Here is a 20,980-nt window from a genome sequence, read left to right as displayed (position 1 = left end):
TTTTTTTTGGGTTCTGTGGCTCTCTGGCATACGACAAAAGCCGTTTGAACATTTGTTCCACATCCTTGCTGTCTAGCTCGAGGTCCAGCTATCTACTAGCGCGCTCTGCGCCCTTCCAAGTAAGACATACTAGTTGAGCAACAACATGTTTCAAGTAGAGGTGCAACGACTGATTAATTGACAACTCTAATGTCTTCATTTGATTCAACACAAAGATAATCCGTCTGCTTTCATGGACGACAACAAAAATCAAAATTTACCATTGAGAGGCTGAAATTCAGACGATTTGGACACATTTATGGTCTCAAAACGACTAATCAATCATCACAATAGCTGTTCAATCAGAGGATCATCGATTTGTTGTCGATTTACTGAGTTGCACCTGTGCCAACAAGGATGTGGCGAAGACGCTCAAAGGCCTTTCAACTGCGGCGTCCACCAGTGAGCCACAAGCGTGGTTATTCGATGTCCTCGGGCCTGACGGGATGCGGCAGCGGTATGATGGACTTCTTCTCGGTGTCTCGGGACAACGCTTTCCTCATGTCTGCGCGGACACACACGCACACACACACACAATGTCACGGGACCGGCAGCATCACCATGACGAAGCTGATGACGACCATCTGACCGTAGGCGTCCTCGTCCGGCTCGCCGTTGCTGGCCGAGTAGTACTCGATGACGGTCCTGTAGACGCTGTAGCCCAGACGCTTGTACATGCTAACCGCCACCTGGTTGGACACGCGTACAAACAGGTCCACGAAGAAGCCGCCCTTCCTGAGGGAAAACATCCAAGTCACACGTTCGGGCGGCAACGGGGAATAAAAAGTCGACGCATTATCACTATCAGAAAATCTTCTGTCATGAGAAGAGTTGTAGGTGAAAGTGAAGCGGAACCTTTCCGAGATCTCCTCCAGCATGTCCATGAGTTTGGCGGCCAATCCCAACCGTCGGAACTCCGGCGCCACAGACAACGCGGTGACGTGGCCGTGCCACTCCTCTCGGGCCACCGAGCCCTCCGCCTTCCCCATGACTGCGCGCGCGCACACACACAATGGCGACAAGCACAAGACTTTAGTGCCAAAATGGCGATGGCGCAGCATCTGCTCAATGGCAATCATTGACCCATTCCCTTCTTCTTTCGGCTTTCCCTGTCCTCTGCATCCTCTTCTCTCACACCAACTACCTCCATACCCTCCCTCATTAGATCCATAAACCTCCTCTTTGGTCTTCATTGACCCATTCCCTAATGACTACAAAAGGGACTTGTAGTGGACTGTTTAGTGAACCATGCCGGTCCGCTCTATAAGCATTCCAAAACAGTGACTGTGGCAGGCTTCCCAAGCAAGCCAGAGTTGAGCAACTTACTGTATCCCATGAGTTCGCCTCCGGGAGCCTCGGCAACAATGAAGTACTCGGGCCAGTGAGCCAAATACTGCAGGTAGAACGGGATCCCGTACTGATGTGAAAGCTCAAAGAAAATGTATGAGAACACATTGAACACATCAGCAGTTATCAACACAGGCAAACATTCATGAAGATTTTGTCCAAAATGGTAACGATGACTTGCAGAGCCCTCTGATTGCCTTTTACTCACTTTCCCTCAGACAAGGTGAATTTGGGGCTGTTGATAAAGCCTGAGTCAGTTGCTCCCAAATTGTGGAATAAGCTTCCATTTGAACTAAAGGCTGCCTTTGGTTTCAAAACACAGCTCTTTAGTTAGGCATTCGTTTTAAGTCTAATTCTTTTTTTCCTGTATTACCAATCATGTTTGTGGTTTTGTAATTGAACCATGTCAAGCATATGAAGACATAACATTTACTTGTTGTCAAGACGTTGAAGGATACAGTTTCTGTCAAAGGGTCCAAGTTGCTGTGGAATCAAAGGTACAATTTAGTGTCGTTCACGACTAAGTCATTGTATGAGGGTACATATTTTGTTTCTCGCAATAACAACATTCACGTGAGCTACTGCATGTACTCGCCACCAAGTCAAAGTGGCTAGTTTGTATTTACTGTTCGGCTAACGCAGTAAATCAACAATGTTTGCAAAGGGGAGTTAGTTGACCGACTTACTCAGGACGTCAATAAAAAAATAAAACATGACTTATCGAGTGTCATGGTAAGTTTGTTGTATGGCGAATGTAAAATGAACCTTTGTGTGAACGGAGTTTTGTGCGGTCGAACATCTACACACACACGCGGATTAGCCCGCTATTCGAACATATAAGGTCACACACAACACCAACACGCGAAAAACAATATGAAAGACATTTTAGTCTTTCGAACCAAGGACGTTTACGCTTACATGTTGTTGAATTTAAACAAATCGTCGCAGTTGAACGGCCGTAACGTCGTCATGTTGGCGTCTTTGAATGGCAGGAACAATGTGAACAGCGCCCGCTGTCGGTCGGAGGGCACAAGTGCAAACAGCAACTCATTACTCAATTTCCGCAACCTGAAACATAACAGAAACAAACAATTATTCATTTTATTTTATATTTTTTAAAACTTTAGACAACGTTTTATTAGAGGGGATACCTGTTTTTTTGGCATAAAACAAAGATAGCAAGCGAGCAACAACTGAATAAACTGTTTTGCTTGACGGCAGCCCAAAATTGACTTACTCGGGCGATTGCCAATCGGAGCCGTTCAATGTGGTTTCATATCTTTTTTTTTCTTTATCTTCGTCCAATTGTGAGGGCCGGCCTGTATAAATGTGCAAAGTGCGACATTCATCTGCGCCTCAACAAAAACAACGGCTTTTGTGAATTCCCGCCCCGTTGTGAAAGTAAAGTAGTCCACCCGAGTGACTAAAGCTCCTTTTGATGAACGGCCATCACAAAAACGTGATGTGATGTGTTGACCTTACTCCCTTTCTCTTTCCTTTGTGTTCATGGGCTCCACCAAGAGATCATTTCTCGAGAAGGGCGTGGACGTGGAAAGCGATAGTGGCGCATCTCCTCGGGGAGGCTGCGAGAGAAAAGCCGGCGTCCTTCCCGCGTGGGAAGAAAAAGGCAGCGAGAGGATCTGCCATCGTCATTCAGGTGAGTCCATGGAGCATCTTAAGCGTGTTCGGGCGTTGGTGGCGCTGCTCGCCGTCGCCTCCGCCCAGAACCTCACCCACAGGTAAGCGAGCGCAGAGCGCAGCGCGCAGGAAGATGGCAAATTGATGATCGCTGTTTTCCAAAAGTAGCCGATGTTTAATTTCAAGTTTCGCAACATGTGTAAACGATTGCAGCTTTGCGTCACTTGCTTGCCTTTCAGTTTGGGGCGCCCTGCGTCCTACGTGCTGCTGGTCCCGCGAGCGCTTCGAGCGGGACGTCCGACGACTTTGTCCGTCAGCATCCTGGGCGGGTCGTCGGTGACGGTGACGGCTCGCGTCGCCGCCGGCGAGCTGGAGCTGGCCTCGCGGACGCTGGCGATGGCAGGAGGTGGCTGCAGGCTTTCTTTGCTTTGCTTTGCTTTGCTTTGCTTTGCATTGGTTTTGTTGTGAACGCATCAAATGTGCGCTGACTGAAACTCTCTGATTGGTTGAAGGGTCCACGGAGCTGGTGACTCTTCCACCTGTAAGTTCTTCTTTTCTCTTTGAAGAAAAAGAAGGTAGTCATAGGATGCAAGCATTGTCATCAAACCAAAGTCGACCTATCAGTTGCCCGTCTAAACTTTGACCTTCTCAAGAGTCCTCCAGTACTTGTTGTTGCGTTCATTCACCCCTTCGACTGCTGAATGAAAATGTATGCATTCTTAAAAAGATATGTCCAAGTCCATGTACTTTTAAATAAAAGTATAAAACAACCCCCCAAAAATATTTCTCAGAAAAGCCAAAATGTGATGTGCCTATGTAATTTGATACATATTATATACACTTTGAAATGAGAAATCAAATGAAGACATTATCATTTGATGAACTATTTCATTTCCCATACACATTTGAACATAATCATTTTTTTTAAACCCGATCCCCCAATGAGCTGATCCATCTTTCAAATGTGGCCCTTGAGCCTCAAACTTGTGTGAGGAGTCTCGCTGTTGCCCCCTGTTGGCAGGTCAGCTTCAACGAGTCAAGCTTGCGTGACCTCTACATCCTGGAGGTCACAGGTTACGCGGGCAGCCGCCACGTTTTTTCCAACACGACACATTTGCACTTTGAGCCCCGAGGCTGCGTCACCTTCATCCACACGGACAAGGACCGCTACCAAGGGGGTCAGCTCGTCGGGATCCGTGTCGTCAGCCTTGACGACACCGTGAAACCCTGCAACAGCTCGGCGGACATCCTGGTCAAAGTCAGAGCTCCCGTCCATATACGATCCACGGCTCCGCTGGCGGCGATGTTGATTTGCGCCATTTGTGGTCCAGGACCCGCGAGGGAACCTGCTCCGGCAGTGGCGCGCCACTGAGCCGGTTGTCGGCGTTGTTTCCAGAGAGTTCCGTCTGTCGCCGGAGCCTCCGCTGGGCCGCTGGACCGTCTCCGCGCTGGTGGACGTGGGTGTGACGGCCCGAGAACGCACAGGCAGGACATTTATAGTACACACACACACCCGCAAACCATTTTGTCTGTTCCACAGGGGGGCGCCACCCACAAACACGTGCACGTGGATCGCTACGGTAAGTGCCTGCCGGATAACGCGCGAGACGGGGCAAGGTGGTGAAGGTGGCAAGTGATGTGATGTGGTGAAGGTCTTTTAACTCGTCCTCAGCCACGCCGAAATTCCAAGTCACGATAGACGTTCCACAGGCGCTCCATCATGAGGACACGCTGTGCGGGACCATCACAGCCAGGTCAGAAAGTCTTCTCATTCTTCCAATTCTACTCCTTAAATGTGGACTTTCCTTGCTAGCTTTGTTGGCTAGCTTTATGGTGCTGGAGAATTTTGGAATGGTGTTTTTTTTTAGTTTGTTTTCAAAGTAAAGTGTATTTTTCGAAAGTGGAACAACAAAAAGACTTTTTTTTTTTTTTTTTTTTCTCCTGTTGTGGATGATGGCTTGTGCATGTGGTCAGGTACAAGTACGGACAACCTGTGACAGGATACGTCAACATCACTGTGGTGCATCGCTATCACGGACTGGAAGAAATCTATGATGAAAACAGAACGGTAGCGTATTGCACCGAGTGCTTATAGACGGTCAGCAACATCGGATGTAACGCATCCTTGTCGGAGCTTCAAAATCAAAGCACGCGGAAAGTTCTGAGTGTCGGCCATTTTTGATCAAGAACGCGAGAAAGACAACCAAAAGCCATGCGGTGGTTGGCGTTTCAGATGGACGGCAGCGTGGACTTCAAGTTGTCTCTCCTCGACTTCCGCCAGCGCCCCGGCGGCGGCTCTTCCGCCAGGATGTACGACGACCGCCAATTCCTGGAGGTGGTCGCCCGCGTGACCGAACGCCTAACAGGTGAGCCGGCCGCGCCGCCATCCCGAGCCGACGTTGCGACCTTCGACCTTTCCGTGACCCTCCTGTGCGCCGCTCAGGCGTCGCCGTGGACGCCGAGGCCCGAGTGCGTGTGGTCAAGCGCACGTACCGGCTGTACTTCACAGACTACCCCAAAATTCTGAAGCCTTCCTTGAGCTTCGCGGCGACAGTAAGAGCAGCAGCACACGCGCCTTGACGTCAACACGCCAGCAGGGGGCGCCACGTATTCCTGACCCGCTCCGTCAAAGTTATACACGCCAAAGCTAAACTCAGATTTATCAGGGTTTAGCAGCTTGTTGCCGCTCTTTGTCAGGTGCACGTGTGCAAATCCGACATGCGGCCGTTGTCGGACGAGGACGCGAAGAAGACGCTCAAAGTGTCCGTCAGGCAACAAGGTTGGAGGGACGAGTGGACGCGCTCCGCGCACAACCAGTCGGGATCGTGGCATCCCTACGCCAACGCGTCTCTGGACATGGAGTTGCCCATCCCCGCCGACGGCGCCGTCTCGGTCCACTTCCCGCTCAACGACGACACGCAAGCGCTCAGCGTCCACGTAAGTCATGAGGGGGGGGGGGGGACCCGTGTGGAACCAAACAGACACTTGATACAAACGATTGCAATGTCGCTGGCGGACAAAGTCAGTCCGAGCGGCAAAGGAACGTCATTGATTTTTTGTGGATTGGGAAGACTATGATCCATCAAAATGTCGTCCGTCCAGGCCTCGGTGGAGGACAGCTACCAGATCCTCCAGCTCTACTCCAGCTACACGTCTCCCAGTCACTCGTACGTCCGGATCCAAAGCGTCTCGGACGCCGTGCAGGTAAGGTCCGACTTGTTCGGGGCCAAACGTGATCTCAGAGTGTTTGAAAATGTCTCGTTGATGGTCAAGGTGGGTTCCCCGTTCACGCTGAACGTCGACGCCACTTTTCCCGTGATTGGTATTCACTATGTGGTGAGTTCCTTGGGAGCCTTCCTGCCCTCTGTTCTCGCTCTCCAGGATGTTCTCAGGCTGAAGATTTCGCCGTGTCGTCGTTGTCCCGCAGGTGGAGTCCAGAGGTGAAATCATTTCTGCCGGAACGGCTTCTCATCGGCTCACTTTGGTTCCGGAAGCCTCTTGGACCCCGACGGTCTCCGTGATGGTCTTCCTGGTGCGAGAAGACGGCGAGGTGGTCAACGACGCCATCTGCCTGGACGTCCGTCCCCTCTTGCACAATCAGGTGGGTCGTCGCCGTGGTTGCTGAGCAACGGCGGGCGGATGACGGCCATGATCGATGGGCAGGTTCGGTTGCGCTGGAGCGAGCCGCAGAGCAGACCGGGCGACGAGGTGACGCTGAGCGTCTCGGTGGCGGAGGCGGGCTCCCTGGTGGGGATCCTGGTGCAGGACACGGCGCCGCCGTGGGCCCGGCTGGAGCGTGACGTCACGAAGGAAATGATGGTGAGACGTCGGCTGTGTCGGGCTCCCGCCTCCTGCTTTCCTGCACAACAACAGCGCCAATGTCATGTTTGGATGGTCGCGGGCGAAAGTCGATCCGCCGACACGCCCGCGCCAACAAAACGGGTCGCGTTGCACTTTGGCGTCCACGTCCTCACTCTCTTTCTTGTTTTTCTTTGTCAGGCGCTGCGGGAGGAGGACAAGTACCAATATCCCCAGCATGGGGGAATGGGAGATCCGCTCTCAGTCTTCACGGTCCACACCCACACGCACACGCACACACACACACCCACTCTTGTCTTTTTGGTGTCCTTCCCTGCATTGTTGTCTTTCGTCCACAATGGTCATCAGTGTGGGAAATTCCCGAAATTCCCCACCTGGACAAAATGTTAAGTACAGCAGCTAATGGGAGTGATGATAGGAGAGCAAAAACAATCTGGACAGTTCAAATCAATGAGTAAATGTTTTTTTAATGTATAGGCTAATTGTAATTGTTGTCCACGGCAGTAAATCAATTATTCAACGAGATCAATTCAAATGAGATTTTTACCTTTTTTTTTTTTTTTTTTTACATGTAATCCTTTTTATTGTCCGCGTGTGTGCGCTGCGAAGTCAAAGGTTGCCGTCTTTGCGATTGCAGTGGAGTCAGCTTGTGGTTTTGACGGACGCGTGTCTCCACGCCGCCGAGGCCCGGACGGCAGCGGAAGCAGGTCAAGTCGAGAAGAGGCTCGTCAGCGGGAAGCTTTGCACCCGCTGGTCCCGTGTTGATGCCCACGTGGGTCCTCTGTGCAGGAGACGACTACTTCCCGCCCCACATGGACTCTCAGTACCGGGATGAGGAGCACGGGCGGGACTCAGCGGACTGTCCTCCAGAGACGTGGATATGGACGCAAATCTTGACAGGGTGAGAGCCGTCCCGCGCAACATTCGGAACGGCTGAGCAACAGCGACCGCGCCTTGTGGTTGCAGCCGTTCAAGGTCGGCCGAGATGAAGGTGACGGTCCCGGACAGCATCGGCGCCTGGACGGCCAGCGCCTTCGTCGTGTCCCACGCGCTCGGCCTGGGCGTCGTGCGGACGCCCGCGCGGGTACGATACGCCGCTTTTCCGTGCGGCCTCTCAGGTCCGACGTGACGTGTGGTGAACTCCCGCAGTTGACCGTCTCCAAGGAGCTGCTCCTCTCCGTCCACCTGCCGCCCGTCGTCACCCGCGGCGAGGAGCTCGTGCTGGAGGTCCGCCTCGTCAACAACCTCCACGAGGACCTGCAGGTCAGGACGTATGGCCGCAGGGGCCGCAAGGGGCGGCGTGGACAAATGGCGAGATGGTTGGCCGCGACTTGACTGGCGGCGATGCAGGCGGCGACACGGTGGCCAGTTTGTTTTGTTGCGCATTCGCGCTCAGGTGCTGGTGGCGGTGGCGCGCAACGACACCTTCGAGTTGGTGTTGGCGGACGACTCGCAGATGGCGGCGCGGCGGGTATCGCTGGGCGGGAAGAGCGCCGCCTCCGTCCTGGTCCCCATCAGGCCGCTGGTCCTCGGCGACGTCAGCGTGACGGTGAAGGCAAAGTCCGGCGTGGGAGTGGACGTCGCCCGAGGGAGCGTCCTCGTCAAGGTGCGGGCCCGACCAATGTTGCTTTGCTTTGCATGCGCTGGTGCGGCCAGAGACATTTTCCAAATGGTGTGTGCGTGTGTCCAAGTGCATATTTTGGGCGTGCGCTTTGCAGGCGGAAGGCGTGGAGCGGTCGTTCTCGTCGTCGCTGCTGCTGGACGTTTCGTCTTCCCTCTCCGCCGCGATGGCGTTCGCGTTCCCCGATGACACGGTTGCGGGAAGCGGGAGAGCCTGGTTGACGCTGGTCGGTACGGCAACGCGCGCCGCGCCCACTCCGGTCTGAAAGTCAACTGATGATATTCTTGGCGGTTTCCTTGACGTTTTTGTTGATTTCTTCACATTTTTGTTGATGCTTTTTTTTTTTTTCCGACGAAGCTCTCGCTGATTTCTTTGCTGACATTTTTTGCGCAACGGCACAGGCGACATCCTGGGTCCGTCCATCCAGGGTCTGGACTCTCTGGTCCGGATGCCGTCCGGCTGCGGCGAGCAGAACATGGTCCACTTTGCTCCCAACATCTACGTCCTGCTCTACCTCAACGCCACCGCGCAGGATCAGCAGGCCGTCCGAGACGCGGCCGTGGCCTACATGGAGTCAGGTGACGCCCGCTCATTATCACATCCATCTGGCCGGCCATTTTCTCTAGCGCTTATTTGGGTCAGTCACGAGCCGGGTCCGATCTCGGGGCGAGAGGTGGCGTACACACGTTGACGAACAAGCATTCTATCCTCAGGACAATTTAGAGGCACACCAACAGACACAATCAAGCGGGGCTCGGTACCGAGCCCTGCGGGACGCCTTTGAGAACAATTTGATTTGTCGGCAGGTTATGAGCGAGAGTTGTCCTACCAGCGAGCAGATGGATCCTTCAGCGCCTTTGGAGAGCGAGACCCTTCCGGTAGCACTTGGTGAGTTCGTGTCCTAGAGCTCAGAGAACCTTCTGGCGTTGAGAGAACATTGAAGCCCTCCGAGAAAATATAGTCCCCGGAGACCGTTTGGGAGCTCACAGTACATTCTAGCGTTCAGAACCTCTTCTAGTCCTCCGGGACCATTCCTGCGTTGATGCTGACCAACGGCCACTGGGCTCAGGCTGACCGCCTTTGTGCTGAGATGTTTCCTGCAAGCGCGGGCCTTCATCGGCATTGACGAGCGCGTGCTGCGGGCGGCAGCGTCCTGGCTGGTCGGCCAGCAGGCGGCGGACGGCGTCTACCGGGAGCCGGGCCGCGTCATCCACACGGAGCTCCAAGGAGGTCTGGACGGGCCCGTGTCGCTGACGGCGTACGTCCTCATCGCGCTGCTGGAGGATCCCCACGTCAGGGTACGACGGCGTCCTCGTGCCGGCCTCAACATTTTCGCCATCGCGCCTCCGTCCTATTTCCAAACGATTTTGCCGACCGCCAGTTTGAGAACCGGCCAGCCTGAGACGGACCGGTTCGCCCCCGGTGTTTGTTTGCTAGGCCGAGTACAGCGGCCAGGTGGCGTCGGCGCTGATGTTCCTGGAGGGCCGCCTTGCGACGGGCGACGTCTTCAGCAACTACAGCCTCAGCTTGGTGGCCTACGCGCTGGCCATGGACGGCAGCGCCAGCGCCCACGCCGCCCTCGACCAGCTGATTGGACGAGCGGACGTGATGGGTAAAAGTGCTTCTGCGGATGTCTGCCGTATTGGATGTGGCCGGTGTGATCTTCACAGAGCCACCATCGACATCGCAGACCGAACCGGGAACCGAGCGCTCATCAATTTATGTTGGTGCAAAGCAGACGGTGTTCCCAGGTGGACGTCGCCCGGCGCCGGCCTGGCGTCGTCATGGCAACCCGGCTCGGCCGACCTCGAGACGGCGTCCTACGCGCTGCTGAGCCTGCGCAAGCTGGGCCGGCCGGCCGACAGCGTCGGGCTGCTGAAGTGGCTCGGACGCCAGCGCAACCCCGCCGGAGGCTTCGGCAGCACTCAGGCGAGCCCGAGCCCGACGTTTTCAATGCCGACAAAGCGCTTTGCAAACGCGTGCTCTAGAGAACTCATTCTGCTCCCAATTGCGGCGCGGCAGGACACGGTGGTAGCGCTGCAGGCCTTGTCGGCGGCGGCCGTGCTGCTTCGCCGTCACGGCGTCGACCTGCGCGTCAGCGTCAACGCCAGCGTCTTCCGCATCCACGCCGGCAACCGGCGCCTCCTGCAGACGCTGCGGGTACGCCGCACCGCTCGGGCTCGCGCTTTGGCTTTGCGAGGCTTTCATTTTTTCTGTCTTGTGTGACGCTCTCTCAGGTGGAGCCCAAGAAGCACCTCTACCTGCAGGTAGCGGCCGAGGGTCAAGGCCTGGCCCTTCTTCAGGTACCAAGAGCGCTTTTGTGCTTTGGGGGCCGATGCATCTTTCCTAACAGCCTTTCAGGCGTCCTTTTAGTTGGCTGGCGAGTATCTTCACATTCCTTACAATGCTCAGTGGAAGCAAACACAGCTCGCTGACTTGACTTCACCTGAGCTGTGCAGCAGTCACAAACCACCACCAAATTGCTAACTCGCCGAGGCTTCTCGTTCAAAGTCACGAATCCCGACGCTCTCCTGCATAGTGGCTTCAAATTCAGAAACATCGACTCAGTTCACGAGGCGTCTTCTTGATCTTCTTCTCTTGAGCTCAACGCGGTGTACAACGTGAAGGCGGACGAGCCGAGGCCCCGCCCAAGGGACGGCCACTCCCCGGGACCGTTCGACGTGCGCGTGCGACTCTTCGACGAGGGCCGGGACTTGCGCGCGCACGTGGACGTGTGTTTCCGGTACGTCGGGCTCGCGTGCGCTCGTTTCCGTCGCGGCCCTCGTTCGGCTGAGGCGCGTGCGGGCTTGTGACTTGTGACTTTGGCAGCCTTGGCAAAGGCAGCGGCCTGAACGCCACCGGCATGGCCCTGGCCGAGGTGGGCCTGCTGAGCGGCTTCAGCCCGGCGCCCGACGCCGTCCCGCTCGATGACGTCGTCAAGAAGGTGGAGACGAGCCCGGGGAAAGTCGTCGTCTACCTCGACTCGGTGAGCCGCCGCCGCCGCCGCCGCCGTCGTGCCTTCGCGCGTGTGCTACAACGTGCTGAGACACACCGCGTGTGTGTTTGTAGATTACGGCGGAGGAGGCATGTGTGCGCATTCCTCTGCTGGTGGAGTTCAAGGTGGCCAAAGTCCAGCAAGCCTTCGTGGTGGTCTACGACTACTACGAACCACGTGAGTGCGCGCGCCCACCGTCACCGCTTCCTGATGAATCGCCCGCTTCCTGTTTCATCCCTCGCTTCCTGTTTGGTGACCACATTCCCGTCCGCGCGTTCGTCAGGCCGTCGGACGGTGCAGGCGTACGTCTCGGAATGGCGCCAGGACGTGGACTCGTGTTGGTTTTGCGGCGACGGCTGCGGTCAATGCACGAACGACAACAACTGGCCGGTTGTCAGCTCCGCCTCTGCGCTCGGGCTCCGCCCCCTGCTCACTCTTCTCCTCATTTTGATCATAACGATGCAACGACTGTGACGTCATCAGCTGGTCGACATTTAGAGTCTGATTGAATAAAGTCCTTCTTTAGTCCTTCGAGCATTCAATCAATCAATGAAGACATACAGGCGAGTTATGTGTGGCCAAGCCATTTGTGTTAGCAAAATTGCTTGTTGTAACAATTGTCCTTGGCAACAAATGTCATTGCTAGAAAGCCTGTTTGGTCGCCTTTTCGAGTGTTCCACATTTGTTGCGGTTTTTCCAAGTCGAACCTGGTTTCAACAATCCGTAGACGCTGCAGTTCTCTGGCCATCCATTTGATGTCAGGCTTGTTCAACGTTTCATTTTCGCCAAGTTTACTGAAAAGGAACAAAATATTTCTGTCCTTTTCAAATGCACCAAAGGAGAAACGTCGCGGGTGATGGGTGAAAAGAAAGGAGGCGATTCCAGTCGCCGACTTTCCAGGTGGAGAATTTAGAGTTACAAAATAGGATTTTAAACAAGAGTTAGGGTTTCAAAGTATAGTGTTAGTGTTTAGACGTCGGGTTTCCAATTATGGAAACCAATTACTATGGTTAGGATTTGGAAGCAGAGGCATGCAGAGGGTGGGTCATCCACCCCCACACACATACAAAACAGGTCAAGTCACGTTTGTGTTTTCAGTGGTTTTATTGAAAAAAAAGCTTTTTTTTTTCCTTGTGTGAGAAATAAATAAAAAAAGTTGTCCTTTTGATTGACAATCTGAAACAAAATGAACATCAAAGACATGCAAATGAGGGGCGTGGCTACATGATCTTTACAGGAAGGAAAGGCTAATAAGGCGCGTTGATAAATAGTCGCTAGGGTAAGTTAGCAAAAGGGCTTTTGCTGCTGCTGCTGCTGCTGCTGCTGCTGCACGCGGCGGCCGATACAAAAAACTAAGCAAATATGTTACAAATGTTGACACACGCACACACGCACACTGTCAATATGCACACCACACGCACACGCAAAATTTGTCGAGGTGCTCCGTCGTCACAACAAACGACGAAGACGATGGCGAGCGTCTAGGATGCGACGTTGGCGGCTAGCGAGCGCTTCCGGCGTCGCCTCTCGGCCGATTGGTCCTCGTCGAGGGGCGGGCCCGCCGGCTCGTTGTCGGGCGGCGATGGGAAGCGGCCTGCTCACAGAGCATTTCCTGTTGTGGTTGTCGGCATGGCAACAAGGTGCGCAACTTCCGGTTTGAGGCGGGTGTTAGTAGGCGGGCGGGCGGGCGGGGCCAAAGGGGGTTTGGAGGAGGGGGGGCGGGGCAGCTTGTTTGCGTGTAAAGCGTGTTAGTCAACATTCATTCATTCGTTCGTTCGGCACTTTGCGGCGACTTTCTTTGGATTTCTGCTGGTGAAAAGTGCGAGACCAACGTGTACACGAACCTCCGGCGGGACCTTGAGGACCTTCGAAAGCTCTCGCATCACGTCACGCATGCATCAACACTGAACTCCCCCACCCCCTCGCTCTTTGCATGTAATCCACGAGTGCGGTGGTGGGGGTTCACTGTCTGCCCGATTACGAAGAAAGGCGAGGTTTGTTGTTGGCGTTGGCAAGCGGCAGGTTGGGGGTTGCTAGGCAACAAAGCATCAAGAGTTCATTTCCATGTTGTTAGTACGTTCTCGTTGTCGTCGCCGTGGTTGTCGTCGGCGTCTGCATGCTCCTCGTCGTCGTTTGCCGGCAAGATGCAAAGGGACCACAAAATGGCCGCCGCCCATGTTTGCTGTTGGTTAGTTCCTGTTTGTTGTTGTTGTCGTCGTCGTCGTTGTTGTCGTTGTTGTCGTCGGTGCAGCAAAGTTTGTTAGCGCTTCCCTCAAACGTCTCGAGAGCGTTTCGGGAAGTCATGAAAGCGGCGCAGGCGGCAAAGAAAAACTACGCGGAACCTGCAAGGAGCAGCACAGCACACGGCGTCAGGGAACACGCATGCACACTTGCAGCGCTGTCCGTACGTACCGAACCACATCCAACGCGCGCCGTTGCGAGTTTGGAGCACGTTTGCAGCGGGTGTGCCGACAACACGCTTGTGGCTCGTTCGATAGTTAGATTCCAGCACGCTTGTAGTATTTACATACGCATACAGTATGTAAGCGTGATTAGAACATGACCATAGTGTGTCTTGCATGCTAGGGGCGTTTGTGTTTGTAGCATGATCGCAGTCTGGTTGCATGACCACCACATGGTTTTAGCACATTTGTGCAGCAGAACGATTGGAGCATGTTTGAAGCATGACCATAGCATGTTTGTTGAACCATCGCAGCATGTCCATTGATGCGCAGTATTTATATACGTGTACGTATGTCGTTGCTGTGCTGTGAGGAACACGTATGTCCATTTTTTTTGAAAATGTTTACGTTAGTGGGGTTCCTGCGTGGCGGACATCCCATTGAGGTGAACATTTTTTTGAAAAAGAAGACAAAATTAGATGTGTTTTTCACGGGACAGCGACGACATGGAGGTGTGACTATAACAGGATCAAAGCATGTTTGCAGAATGTTTGTGACCTTATCACAGCAAGTTTGTGGCATGATAGGAGCATTTCTGTGGCCCGTTTGTCATGCAAGTGGAGAAAGTTATCAAGCGTTCCAAAGTGTTAGCTTGACACGCGAGGCTAACAGGAAGTGTTTGGCAGCGGCGGGCGGCGTCCTGGCCACGAACAGGAAGCGACGTCGGCGGCTTACTTACCCGCGTATCCTTGACCGTTGTAAGGAATGCCGGCGCACTGGGACGAGTCGCAGTAGCCGGCCGTCCCGGGGGGGCCGCGCGCGCCGGCGTAACCGGGGCGCCCGGGAGGGCCGCGGGGTCCCGTGGAGCCCATCGGTCCTGAGGGGCCCGTCCTGCTCTCTCCCGGCGGGCCTGGCGGGAGCGACGCGGCCACGGCGTCAACGGTGACAACACAGACGATTCCAACACATTTGCAAACATTGCGTCGACTATTGTTACTCAGATTATCCAATTTGGCTCCACACTGTCCCAGAAAGTTTCTTCAGGTCACATTTGATCTGCCATTATGGCCAATTTTGTCCCATCGTGTCCCCCCATGAGGTTTCCTATTATGTCCTATAGTGTCCCCTATTGTGTGCCGTCATTTTGTCCAAATGTTACTGAGGACATTTTAGAGGCAAACAGCCCCCCAAAAAGGAAGGGGGGTGGGGGTCTTCTGGCCTAAGCGGTGTCACTAAACATATCCTAAGAATAAGAATCCAGCATGACGGTCGAAAGCATACCCGGTGGTCCTCGGGGGCCTTTCTGTCCAACTCCTGCCGTGCCTCGCTCGCCCTTCTCTCCGGCAGATCCCGTCTCGCCGGTCTGTCCGGGCAGTCCCGGGTTCCCGGGGAAACCGTTCCTTCCGGCGGGGCCCAGCTCCCCGCGCGGTCCCGGCATGCCGGGGGGTCCGGCGGGTCCCGGGGGGCCGGGGTTGTTGTTACGGTGAATGCCGCTGGGGATCTGGTTCAGGAGGCTGTTGACGCGGTTCATCTGGGCTGCGGAGGACCAACGGCGAGGACGGGGACGTCAAGGGCAAGTTTCTTTGGACAAGTTGAAGGCGAAGACGTCCGACTCACCGTTGACGAGCTGCTCACACACCTGCCTGGCGATGGAGCGCATCATGTTCTGAGGAGCAAAGTCTCCCTGAGGAGCACAAAGACAACAACCAGCATAAAGTTCAGTTCAAAGTCGTCTTCTTAACAGCGTCAACCGGCGTCGAGTTGTACTCACGCGCTCTCCCTTGTCTCCTTTTGGTCCCACAGTACCCTGAAAGCACACACGCGCGCGCGCACACACACACACACACACACACACACACATATCGGTCAGTCCAAAGAATGCTCGTTCCTTCGCACGTTGGCCGTCAGGTGGCATCACTCACGGGAGCTCCATTCGGACCCGAGTTTCCGGGTTTTCCTTCCAGACCGGGCGCTCCGGGAGAGCCCGGGGGTCCCTGCGCGGAGAAGCCAATGAAAGCGAGATCAACGTTTCAAACACACAATGACGAAGGGTCTAAAGGACACGCAAGGTCAACATTCTGCTCCCGGCTCACCATGGGCCCGGCGGGTCCTCGGGGTCCCGACACGCCGTCCTTCCCTTGAGGGCCCTGAGCACCAGACAGACGGGACAAATAGTCAGCTGGTCCGCAAGCTTTGTCATTCGCTCAAAGTTGTTCAGCTCGCAACTCACCCTCACTCCGGCGGCTCCGATGGGGCCGGCGGGGCCGCGAGGTCCCGGTGAGCCCTGCGCCGACACAAACCACATCAAGGTCATTTGCAAAGGGTGGCAAAAAAAAGACTCTGAGGCTTGTGAGAAAAGCCTAATTGAAATGAATGAATGATTGCACGAATGAGTCGATGGTGAGCGCTCCACGTATTTCGCATTTGGCTCCGCCTCCCAAGTGGGTTCCAGCGAGCCGTCAAAGTGGTCTTGGCTGGCGACAGCTGTTTATTCGGCGGGACAGCTGCGCAGGAATTTCATCCCCGAGCGGATCAGGCCTCTGCTGAGCCTCCATCTTGAGTCAGCTTCCTGACGGGAATGCTTCCAGAAGTCCTCCGACACCTTCATCTATCTGACTTTAGACTCACGGGGGCGGCCCGTCGGCCCTCTCCCGGTCCCACGTCAACACGCGTTGTCCGATGGACACTCGGGCCGCCAGCGGGAGGACGCCGCCTTCCTGGCGGGCTCGTTTTTGAGACCTGCCTGCCCGCCCGCCCGCTGCCGCTCCCACAAGCACAAATGCAAGACAAACACACTTACTTTGAGTCCGGGTAGGCCAGAGTCTCCGGGTTCTCCCTTGGGTCCGGGCCGGCCCTGAAGGACAAAAAAACAAAAAACAAAGCAAGTTGTTTAAAGGTGCGGCTCGATGCATTCAGTCATCATCTCAGTGATCACAAAAAGTGATGCTTCGTGCTGTTAAAAGGAGTTTGTAGGGCTGCAACACGTGATCATTGTAATAATCGATTAATCGGTCCATTTTTTGGGATTAATCAATGAATCTAATGAAACTATTTCCAAAAAAAAAAAAAAAAAAATGCATCCCTTTATTCAAAAACAGGATATTCTTTGAGGAAACATCTGCTGAAATGTGTCACAGCTCAATTTGTCGCGTACATCCAAACATACGAATAGCCGTCAAGTCAAGTTGGTTTTGATTTGCGGGCCTGCTGACAAGCGTGGCCATTCTTCTCCCCGGAGAAGATCTTAGTCAACAGAAGAATCAAAATAAACGAAGCGCACTTCGTTTTTGAGTCGGTGGGAAAATCTTTGCGGCCAGGAGACGCAACTTGAATTTGATTTATGAGCTGAAAGTCTTCGTGGAATGGCATGTGACGTCAAGGAACCTTTCTGAACATCTCCAGCGTAATCCCTGCTCATCCTCAGATTTATGAGTGTGCGCGCGCGCGCGCCTGCATGCGCGTGTGTACTCACAGCCTCTCCCGGGATGGAGCGTCCGCTGGGTCCTTGTGGACCAGGCAGGCCCATGGGACCGGGCGCTCCGAGGTCGCCTCGAGGGCCCACCGGCCCCTAGGGGACGAGACCGGATGAGATTTTTTTTTTTTTTTAGGTATTGCTGTTGTTTTTTTTTTTGTTTTTTGTTTTTAAAGAGACTTACAGGCGCACCGAGCTCTCCCCTTTCACCTCGTGGTCCTTTTTTGCCGGGGGCACCCTGAGCAGGAGCAAGATCAGGAGAAACAATTTTATGCAGAAGAGCCTGCCACATATTCATTTCATGTTCACCATTTCATTTGCGGATTTTGGGGGAACATATGCCCTGTTTTTTTTTTGTGTGGTTTTCTTGCTTTTAATTAATTTGATCGGTGACGTTGAAACGAGCAGCAAAGATGCGGCTTGTGTGATTGTTGACTGGGCGAAAATGTGTTTGTTTGTGTTTCCACGGCAACCGGCTAGCCACGTCTGCCGTTTATCTGGCTGCGCTTCATCCGCATCACGGTCGTCCTCGCAGCGATTCAAACATTCAGCGGCGACTTTTTTTTTTTTTTCCCACGCAAAGGCGCAACTAAAAAGCCGCTTAGAATTGTGAATCATGAGGAACCTTATCGAATCATCTTTTCTTGGTTTTGCCTTAAATCAGCAAATGAAGACTGCAATCAGCGAGGTTGCGGCTCGGTGAATAATAATAATAATAAACGATGAATAACGGCAATCATGCAAATGAGATTTTCAGTAGCAGCGTGACATCACGGCCATCTGCAGCTGCGAAGCAGCGTCCCTTCAATCCCACATCAAACTTTCCTTCCACACTTTTGGCTTGAAATCATCTCACTCTATAATTTCCTCCCCTCGCTTGAAAATAGACGTTTGAAAATAGAATTTGATCTTAGTGACGAGCCATCATTTCATGTATGTCTTTCAGATATTCAACCTTCGCTATATTGCACTTCATGGTCAATATTGCGTTTTTGAAGCTTTTCTTCCTTGTGCTTTTTTTGCAGTCTGAATTTGGAGTCGTGCGCCTTTAGTGTAGTAGCGCCTTGTGCCGCCACTGGGAAAGAGGCGGAGTCATTAAAGTGGAACTCAAGCAAACTGTCTGTGGGATTTCAAATGAGCTAATCTTTTTTATCAGCTGCTGTTCACTTAGTCTACGCCAAAAGATTTATTCTTAACTAAAAACTCGCTTACGGGGGCTGCCAGTTGAAGGACTTTTCGATTCCACGAAGTCAGCACTACTCAGTGTTCCGTGTTTTTGGCTAGTCCTGCCACATAGGATGTAGTCCAACTTTTTTTATTTTCCGAGGCAGAGAAGGTCCCCAACTACTGTCATAGTGTAGGGAGAATCTATGTCTGTATCGTTGCATGCGTTGCTGCTCCACGGGTTTTGAAGTAGCATTTGGGTCAGCAGTTTGCATGACTTGTGCGTGTGCGTGCGTGTGCGTGCGTGCGCGTGTGTGTGTGTGTGCGTCTGCTCACCACCGGTCCCTGCGGTCCCTGCGCTCCGGTGGCCGAGGTGGTGCACGTGCAGGCGTTGGGGAGCGATGGACATTTGCTCTCGTCTCTCTGATTGACAGCAGGGTAGACATGAAGAAGAGCAAAGTCACTTTTGACGATGGGAAGGAGACGCGCTTCGCCATAAATCCGCCGGTCGTCGTTCCCGCGGCGGGAAATGCCGCCGCCCGCGCGCTCATTGGAGGCGTCACCATGACAGAGTGCAGACAGTTAAAATGACGTTTTGACATGCGTGATGAGTTTGCAGCAAAAATCTAGGGCTGAATAGTGAGCCTTGTGGAACACCTTAAGGGGGTTCTCGGCTTACAACGGGGCCCTGTTCTTGTTGATCTACAACGGCTGACAGCCAATGAGGAAAGTGGCATTAGGATTAGGTCCTCCTAAAATGTCCGCCCTGGACCCCCAAAAGTTTGAGAAGAAAAACTGCACAAAGCAAACACGAGATCGCGTGTTGACGATGATCGACGGCAGATGGAATCATTTGTGGCTCGTGTGTACGTGCTAGTTGAAGTAGATGAGGGAAGTGTGCTTTCGTTTCCACGGTTACGGACCAGGGCGGGCAGGTCGCAGCAGCGGTCACGGCTGGTCCAGGCCAGGGTGCAGACAATGTCGAACATCTGGAGCTGGAACTGGAAAAAAAAAAAAAAAACAGAGAGAGGCACATGTGTCACAGAAGCTGGCGACAGAAGGAAATAAACGAGCGTGTCGACGAGTCACTCCGAGGACTTTACGAGCTGGCGGTCGCACGCAGCGAACTTGATTTTGACGCGCCGCTCCTGGAAACGGCGTCTCAGCCGCGCGCGTCTGTTTTCTGTCACATGATTTGCACGCAGAACAAAGGCCAGCCACAGCGAGGAAATGTTCGGAGGCTGCCAGCGCAGTAAACACTCGTTCGCTTTTGTCTCAAGCTCGGATGTGCCAAAAAGAGATGACAAGTTCGTAACAAGAAAGAATACATTTCATTTGCACTCTAACATTGGCAAGGAGAACCATCGCAGTCGCATCTTGACTTGCGAGTTGAACCGCTAACTCGGTGTACTAAACCAACTTTGCCCACTGCAATCAACTGACATGCCCTGAACCCGTTCCAGCCAAACAGCAACATTTCTTTCCTTAGGAGTTTTTATGAAGAAAAAAATTGTAGAAACGTAAGCGAATGTAAAAGAACAGTTTTTTGGGGGAGTAGTACGCAGGCTCCCTCTAAAGAAACACTGAATTCGATGTTCAAACCGACTGTACATTTTCTAAGTACCACTGAGTTGTATTTATCGTTAAAGTGCGATACATTCACATTTCACCTTTTAGAAGTGTTTCTTCTTAAACATTCAGTAGGTAGATTTTTTTAGTTCACCTTTACAGTATGTGTAACACAATTTTGAATCGAATCCTTATTTAAGATTTTTTTTATTCATTTCAACAGTGTCGAATCTAAAAAAAAAAAATCGGAATCGTTCATCAAATTATTTGTCCATTAATTTGATCACCGATTAGTTGTCAATTAATCAATTAGGATTATTCTTCCATGTTAAAATGTGGAAGGTTCGAATGTGGAATGTTATAACATCAACACATGAACTTCATCACATTCAAATGTGCAATTTGTATTTACTGTACGACAATTTTTTTGCTCCACGCACAGACAGCACTTAGCACGCAGTGCCGACTGTTTTAAAATGCTCGATAAATAAAGTCGAGTCGAGATTTCACATATCTGCAAGATGAGCTCACAACACTTTCTCGGAAAATTTCAGACCCAAAAAGCGCTCGAGTGAGTGAGCGAGTGAGCGAGCGAGCGAGCTAGCTAGCGAGCTGAGCATTGTGGAATAAAAGCTGCAAAAAGTTTAAGATGACTTACAGTTGCCGACTCTCCGCTGGAGCCGACGGACTTGGCCATTTTCCCCAGGACTTGGTATCCGTCTCTGGAAGTGTTCCCAGCCGCTTTGATGCTCTTCTGGGCCACATGTTGGCAGTCCATGTTGAGTTGGACGCCAGTGGGCGAGACCAGGATGTGCAGCTAGACGGCAAGACACACACACACACACAAACAGTGGCTTTTGCGCACTCTTCCGGAAGCATCTGACTTGATGTTGGAGCGTTGTCGCGTTTTTGGA

The 20,980-nt window shown here is 53.1% G+C and overlaps 3 protein-coding genes across 9 annotated transcripts in view; 1 reads left to right on the top strand and 2 right to left on the bottom strand.

The window, feature by feature from the left end:
- Positions 1-4: 4 nt before the first annotated feature.
- On the bottom strand, positions 5-2,447 carry naa20 (N-alpha-acetyltransferase 20, NatB catalytic subunit). The gene is made up of 6 exons (XM_086018173.1): positions 2,305-2,447; positions 1,845-1,869; positions 1,366-1,456; positions 895-1,030; positions 629-774; positions 5-544 (listed from the first exon to the last, which is right to left on the bottom strand). The coding sequence occupies exons 1-6, from the start codon at positions 2,355-2,357 to the stop codon at positions 459-461; spliced, it is 537 nt and encodes a 178-aa protein (XP_085874299.1). The 5' UTR covers positions 2,358-2,447; the 3' UTR covers positions 5-458.
- A 604-nt stretch (positions 2,448-3,051) lies between these two features.
- cd109 (CD109 molecule) lies at positions 3,052-11,939 on the top strand. Its single transcript, XM_086018174.1, has 33 exons — positions 3,052-3,125; positions 3,264-3,430; positions 3,537-3,565; positions 4,046-4,282; positions 4,356-4,481; positions 4,565-4,604; positions 4,697-4,778; positions 4,999-5,092; positions 5,258-5,390; positions 5,468-5,577; positions 5,722-5,961; positions 6,127-6,228; positions 6,298-6,360; positions 6,452-6,625; positions 6,688-6,843; positions 7,024-7,095; positions 7,481-7,550; positions 7,633-7,744; positions 7,810-7,927; positions 7,993-8,106; positions 8,240-8,449; positions 8,562-8,694; positions 8,866-9,042; positions 9,271-9,352; positions 9,534-9,762; positions 9,902-10,076; positions 10,203-10,393; positions 10,487-10,624; positions 10,702-10,767; positions 11,068-11,207; positions 11,294-11,450; positions 11,534-11,636; positions 11,743-11,939. Exons 1-33 carry the CDS (start codon positions 3,052-3,054, stop codon positions 11,931-11,933), a joined length of 4,305 nt encoding a protein of 1,434 aa, XP_085874300.1. The 3' UTR covers positions 11,934-11,939.
- Positions 11,940-12,544: 605 nt separating this feature from the next.
- Positions 12,545-20,980, bottom strand: part of col12a1b (collagen, type XII, alpha 1b) — a 63,503-nt gene continuing 55,067 nt past the window's right edge. For 6 of the 7 annotated variants that reach the window (XM_086018695.1, XM_086018689.1, XM_086018691.1 and 3 more), the window contains 14 exons: positions 20,725-20,883; positions 19,421-19,498; positions 18,834-18,920; positions 17,518-17,571; positions 17,334-17,429; positions 16,662-16,715; positions 16,092-16,145; positions 15,955-16,008; positions 15,784-15,855; positions 15,633-15,668; positions 15,479-15,545; positions 15,143-15,397; positions 14,601-14,771; positions 12,545-13,053 (listed from right to left, as the gene is read on the bottom strand). In XM_086018695.1, the coding sequence (XP_085874821.1) occupies positions 12,941-13,053; positions 14,601-14,771; positions 15,143-15,397; positions 15,479-15,545; positions 15,633-15,668; positions 15,784-15,855; positions 15,955-16,008; positions 16,092-16,145; positions 16,662-16,715; positions 17,334-17,429; positions 17,518-17,571; positions 18,834-18,920; positions 19,421-19,498; positions 20,725-20,883 (1,350 nt within the window). In that variant the 3' untranslated portion in view covers positions 12,545-12,940. Of the gene's footprint in view, positions 13,802-14,600; positions 14,772-15,142; positions 15,398-15,478; positions 15,546-15,632; positions 15,669-15,783; positions 15,856-15,954; positions 16,009-16,091; positions 16,146-16,661; positions 16,716-17,333; positions 17,430-17,517; positions 17,572-18,833; positions 18,921-19,420; positions 19,499-20,724; positions 20,884-20,980 lie in introns of all 7 variants that reach the window. The other variant, XM_086018694.1, reaches the window with a different exon arrangement.

This window comes from Filicampus tigris, chromosome 20, assembly GCF_054856515.1.
Source record: "Filicampus tigris isolate MCC_2025a chromosome 20, RoL_Ftig_1.0, whole genome shotgun sequence".
In the NCBI taxonomy this organism is placed as follows: Eukaryota; Metazoa; Chordata; class Actinopteri; order Syngnathiformes; family Syngnathidae; genus Filicampus; species Filicampus tigris.
Note: the sequence above shows the minus strand (reverse complement) of the source record. Positions and strands in the feature narration are given on the sequence as shown.

Bases quoted from the DNA above. Each gene is read 5' to 3' on its own strand.
- naa20 (XM_086018173.1), bottom strand. From the start codon at position 2,357: ATGACGACGTTACGGCCGTTCAACTGCGACGATTTGTTTAAATTCAAC. The intron at 1,031-1,365 runs GTAAGTTGCTCA...GCGCGCGCGCAG, and splicing joins AGGCGAACTCATGGGATACA to TCATGGGGAAGGCGGAGGGC. The intron at 775-894 runs GTTCCGCTTCAC...GTTTTCCCTCAG, and splicing joins CTGGAGGAGATCTCGGAAAG to GAAGGGCGGCTTCTTCGTGG.
- cd109 (XM_086018174.1), top strand. From the start codon at position 3,052: ATGGAGCATCTTAAGCGTGTTCGGGCGTTGGTGGCGCTGCTCGCCGTC. The intron at 7,096-7,480 runs GTCCACACCCAC...TTGCGATTGCAG, and splicing joins ATCCGCTCTCAGTCTTCACG to TGGAGTCAGCTTGTGGTTTT. The intron at 8,107-8,239 runs GTCAGGACGTAT...ATTCGCGCTCAG, and splicing joins ACCTCCACGAGGACCTGCAG to GTGCTGGTGGCGGTGGCGCG.